The following is a 5,611-nucleotide window of genomic DNA, read 5'->3' as shown; positions in this document are numbered from 1 at the left end:
TTCACATTTTTTTATGCTTCTAGTACAAACCATGCCATATAACATAGGATATGATATATTATTGTAATTACTTGAACATCGGAATTAATCAGAAAGAATTTGTAGACTTCATATTTAAAAAGGGGAAAAAAAAAACCAAAACCAAACCCAGAACAGAAGAGGGTATGGCTAAATGTTTAACATTTGCTAAAGCTGGCTGTTGGTTACATTTTTTGCTGTCCTTTTCTGTATCCTTGACGATTTCATCATTTAAAATGAAATCAGGCTCTCGGGCCCAGCCTGATTGGCCGAGAGCAGCTGCCGCCCAGCCACATCGAGGGGGCGGGCCCGGCCGACGCCACCGGCACTTCCTCCGCCGCAGTCGCCGCCTGCCCGGCTGCTGTCTGGCGGGGGAGGAGCTGGAGACCCGGAGCAGCCCCGGCGGCCCTGACGGTCGGCGGCCCGAGAGCCCCGAGAGCTCCGCTCGTCCAGAAGAGCGCGCGGGTGTCAGCCCTGGGTGAGTGGAAGGCTGTTTCCTCAATTCATCCGGAAGGGGCGGCGGGGCAGGTGGCGGGGCATGGGGACGAGGATTTGGGGTCCTCTAGCGAACAGATTTTTAGGCGCGCCCCTTGGGAAAGGGTGGGGTGGACGCAGGACCTGCCTGCAGAGTGAGGCCTATATGTTCGGGGGCGTCATCCTCCATCTCCCAGCCCCCTTCGCATGGCGTGGCCTCTACTCGAATGGCTTTAATTGCTGTTTGAGAGGGGAGTGGAGGTCCGGGACCTCCCCTACTTCTTCCTTCCTTGGTCCCTTTACAGAGCACTCCACGTCCTTTCTTTCCCCATTTTGCAGTTGTTTTTCCTGAATGGCAAATTGTTCAGATTTTTAGGTAAATATATTATTGTTCCCAGGAAAAAGAATTGTCTGAGAAACAAATTATTACCAGGGAAAAACTAGACCCTTGCCTGCCTTTCCTTTCTTTTATTCCCCTTCCCTGGCCATCGGTTTGGAGTTGCCGTGTGAGCAGTAACGTTTTGCCATCTCTCTTTATGACATTGTGACCCCCTCCCCCTCCCCATGTCTCGCATGTGTGGGCAGGGACATACACAGACACATGCATGCATGGCGCGTGTGCACATGCACGCACACGTACACAGGCATACATACAGACACACACACAGAAACCTCTCACTGCAGCCCCCTCCCTGCACCCCCCTCATACTCAAGGTTTTGGCACATCCTCTTCCCCTTGAGGACGTGGACAGACACACATACACACACTCTTGCACGATGTCACACCCTCCTGTGCCTTTCCCTGCTTCTCACTGCCTGCCACATACTTACCTCCAGAAGCAGCCCCCTCCTTCTTCTGCCTCTGTGTGAGCACACACACACCACACACACCCCTTCTGGGGCTGCCGTAGCCCTTGCCTGCCACACACATAACGATAGCATTTGATTGCTGGCTCCTCTTTCATGTGCCACATACATACATACATATATATGCACGCACACACTCTCATTCACACAGCCCTCACAGATGCTCCCAGCCCTGCTCCCCATCTGCTACATACGTGCATAGACAGCCCTCCTTTGCTGGTCCCTACAGTGCAAACACTCACATAAATCCTTCTTTGGGGACACCATCACCCCCCAGCTAGCCACATTCGTGAATACACATATTTCCCTGATTGCTGGCTCCCTATTCCACCCACCAGCCACCCTCACATCCCTCTCCTGTGCTGTCCCTCTCGTGGATGCGTTCACTCACACTGACATTCTCCACTGTTGCCTCCCATTTTGCTGAATACTCACAGACCATGGCCACCCTTGTCCAGTGCTACCAAACCCTTTCTTGCCTACCACAGACACGTAAACGGGCTCCCTCCACAGAGTTGCAGCCACTGCACATATACAGCCACACATGCACATTCTCTTTCTGTCATGCTTACACATACCCTTCTCCTCTGAAGCCACCCCCCACCCTGGCACCTGTCATTTCCCTACCCACATCCAGAATGGGTGTCCTTCTGTCTGACACTAACACCTCTTCCCAGTACACCTGTCCCCTCCCCCTACAAACATGTATCTCTTCATTGCTTGATGACTGCCCCCCCTTCCACCTGTCCCTCTCCTCCTGACAGACACGTTAGGCATTCATGAACACATGGTGATCTCTTTTTCACCCCATCCCAATTTGCATTTCTCCTGTCTGTCTGCAGGGCTCAGAAAAGATGCAGATACCCCATAAGATAACCACAACAATCTTTCCTCTTCCACACTGGCCTAATTTCACACTACTTCACCCACCTTCCTAGCATCCAGGCACCCCCATCTTCTGTCAGATTCTCCCCCAAGTCTGGCTCTCCAACCAACCCAGCTTTGTAATCATTTTGCCAACATTAAAAATGTGTTCCAGGTCTACACCTGACAGTCACTGGAATGCTACTTCAGGCCTTAGAAGAAAGTGAAACTAATTGTAAAGGCCCCTTATCCTTTCTGTTACCTGCCTGCTGAAGTGAAAATAGATCTCCCTGCTCTTTTATTCTGAACTGATTTGACTTTCCCATCTCCCAAGCTTGTGCAGGGAGCAGGAGCCTTTCCGCTCAAGCCCCAGCTGTATTGGAAACCCTCCTAAGTCAGAGCCATGGGTCAGGAATCTAGCAAGCCTGTATGGCCCAAGCCGGCAGGAGGGTATCAGTCCAATACAGGCAGGAGGTATGGAAGAAGGCATGCTTATGTCAGTTTCAGGCCATCCTCGAGCCAGCAGGACAGGATTTCCAGCCAGAGAAAGGCAACATCTGAAGTCCCAATGCACAGATCAGCCCCCAGTCAAACCACCAAGAGGAGCCGGTCACCATTTTCCATCACCCGTCGTAGTTGGGAAGACAGTGAGAGCTCTGGAGCCAGCCTGAATGTTGATAATGAGGACTACTCCAGGTACCCACCGAGAGAGTACAGGGCTTCAGGTAGCAGAAGAGGATTGGCTTATGGACATGTTGACTCTTTTGGGGCAGATGATAGTGAGGAGGAGGGGGCTGGGCCTGTTGAGCGAGCACCAGTTAGAGGGAAAACTGGCAAGTTTAAAGATGATAAGCCCTACGACCCAGAGAAAGGGGCCAGGTCTTTGGCTGGGGTGGCTCCACAGTTCTCTAGCTTTAAGCGTGATGTGAGAGAGGAGCTTGACAAGTTAGACCCAGCCCCTGCAGCAAGATGCTCTGTTAGCAGAGCTGAGTTCCTGCAGCAAAATAGCATGGCCTCTCAGACATCTGCTGAAGGCAAGGTGACTACCCGTGGTGACAGCCGGGAGAGTCAGAGACGGGAGCAGAATTTCCCTGCACATCCCAGCAGGGCTCCTGTGAGTATTTGTGGTGGTGGGGAAAACACCCCCAAGAGTGCAGAGGAGCCGGTGGTGAGGCCTAAAATCAGAAATCTGGCGAGCCCCAACTGCGTGAAACCAAAAATATTTTTTGATACTGATGATGATGATGATATGCCACATAGTACTTCCAGGTGGAGGGATACAGCCAACGCCGAAGGCCACTCAGATGGCCTAGCAAGAAGAGCCAGAGGTGAGAGTTCAGGTGGCTACTCTGAGCTGAAGTACCCCGAAGACAAGAGGGAAGCCAGGAATGACCAAGTGAAGCCAGAAAAGGTACCAAGACGGCAGCGAACCATGGCTGACCCTGACTTCTGGACGTACAGCGATGATTACTACAAATACTGTGATGAAGACTCTGACAGTGACAAAGAGTGGACTGCTGCTCTGCGGCGGAAGTATCGAGGTCGAGAGCAGAATCTGTCGTCCAGTGGTGAAAGCTGGGAGACTCTGCCAGGGAAAGAAGAGCACGACTCTGAGCAGGTCAGAGTGAATGCTGGCGCCGGCGCCAGTGCCAGCCCGGGTACCGGCGCCAGCGCCAGCAGCAACAGCAGCAGTGAACTGGAAGACCTCCGAGGACCATCTCTTCAGGAAGAAGAACACGCATCCCCCAGAGAACGAGAAGCTCCTTGGCTCCAGTACAACGAAAATGAGAGTAGCAGTGAGGGGGATAATGAATCTGGTCAGGAGTATCTACAGCCTGGGGTGTTCATGCTCGATGGAAACAACAATCTTGAAGATGATTCCAGCGTGAGTGAAGACCTAGAAGTGGATTGGAGCCTCTTTGATGGGTTCGCAGATGGCTTGGGGGTGGCCGAAGCCATTTCCTACGTGGATCCTCAGTTTCTCACCTACATGGCACTTGAAGAACGCCTGGCCCAGGCAATGGAAACTGCCCTGGCGCACCTAGAGTCTCTCGCAGTGGACGTGGAGGTGGCCAACCCACCGGCGAGCAAGGAGAGCATCGACACTCTCCCTGAGATCCTGGTCACTGAAGATCACAGTGCAGTGGGGCAGGAAATGTGTTGCCCCATCTGTTGTAGTGAATATGTGAAGGGGGAGGTGGCAACTGAGCTGCCTTGCCACCACTATTTCCACAAGCCGTGTGTGTCCATCTGGCTTCAGAAATCAGGCACCTGCCCTGTGTGCCGCTGCATGTTCCCTCCCCCGCTCTAAGGCCAAGGCTCTTTATTCCTGGTCAGATGATTTTCCCCATCTGAAATACACAATACTGCAGGAGCCCTCTCAAAATTAACAATTGAAATGAAAACCAATCAGTCGATTTATCCACACCTGTCATTCCTTGTGGTTATTTCCAATGTGAAAGTGGTTGCATACTATGATTGCATTAAAAAATCATAACTGTCTCTTAGAGGTTAGAAAAGGAAAACTAAACTTTCTAAATGCTACTCGAGATTACAGTAAAAACATACATTTTCTAACCTGAAAGCTGAACTAAGTTGCATTTGTTTTCTTCAGTAGAATATGTTGCTGTTAACTGTAACGACAGGTTTATCTGTCAAATATGTCCAGAAGGCATCATCATTTCTATTGCATGTTATGGGTTAATATTCCTGTAATTGGGGATCCCTGGGTGGCGCAGTGGTTTGGCGCCTGCCTTTGGCCTAGGGCGCGATCCTGGAGACCCGGGATCGAATCCCACATCGGGCTCCCGGTGCATGGAGCCTGCTTCTCCCTCTGCCTGTGTCTCTGCCTCTCTCTCTCTCTCTCTCACTGTGTGCCTATCATAAATAAATAAAAATTAAAAAAATAAAATAAAATAAATTTGCATTTCCCTAAAAAAAAAATATTCCTGTAATTGCAGTGCCGTAAAAGCTTATTAAAGTTCTCCTTTTGGTTTTACATGGCATAGTGGAATTGTTTGGTTTTGTCTAAAATGGTGGTACTCAGTGACTCTATCATTGATTGCTTGCCCTTGCATCAAAAACGGGGTTTTTTTGTTTGTTTGTTTGTTTTTTTTTTGGTGCTCCCAAGAGTAGAAAAATTTTTGAGTGTCACTGGAAACGCTGACTCCCAACAACAGCAAAAAATTAGGGATGATGATTTCTAAAAGTAGGAGTAAAGTGTATGACTGTTAAACTACTCTAGGGGCAAAGGTCAAATAGAGAGTACTCTGTCAGTCTGAGGGAAGGAAAGAGACCGTGAGAAAGCAGGTAAAAATAAAGAACAATGGTAGAAGCAAATCCAAAATGAGTATGGGGGGAAGGAGTTAAAATCTCCTTTCAGGAAGTA

General features: G+C 50.1%; 1 protein-coding gene across 6 annotated transcripts; it reads left to right on the top strand.

Annotated features, from left to right (window-relative positions):
- Positions 1–239: 239 nt before the first annotated feature.
- On the top strand, positions 240–5,221 carry PJA1 (praja ring finger ubiquitin ligase 1). Of its 6 annotated transcripts, none has more exons than XM_025982850.2 (3): positions 316–496; positions 2,725–2,919; positions 3,484–5,221. In XM_025982850.2, the coding sequence occupies exons 2-3, from the start codon at positions 2,792–2,794 to the stop codon at positions 4,532–4,534; spliced, it is 1,179 nt and encodes a 392-aa protein (XP_025838635.1). In that variant the 5' UTR covers positions 316–496; positions 2,725–2,791; the 3' UTR covers positions 4,535–5,221. The 6 variants fall into 6 exon arrangements, with proteins under 6 accessions (XP_072600438.1, XP_025838633.2, XP_025838635.1 ...); XM_025982849.2 differs by having other exon boundaries at positions 362–496; positions 2,399–2,919; XM_072744337.1 differs by lacking the exon at positions 2,725–2,919 and having other exon boundaries at positions 240–496.
- Positions 5,222–5,611: the final 390 nt, after the last annotated feature.

This window comes from Vulpes vulpes, chromosome X, assembly GCF_048418805.1.
Source record: "Vulpes vulpes isolate BD-2025 chromosome X, VulVul3, whole genome shotgun sequence".
Classification (NCBI taxonomy): domain Eukaryota; kingdom Metazoa; phylum Chordata; class Mammalia; order Carnivora; family Canidae; genus Vulpes; species Vulpes vulpes.
Note: the sequence above shows the minus strand (reverse complement) of the source record. Positions and strands in the feature narration are given on the sequence as shown.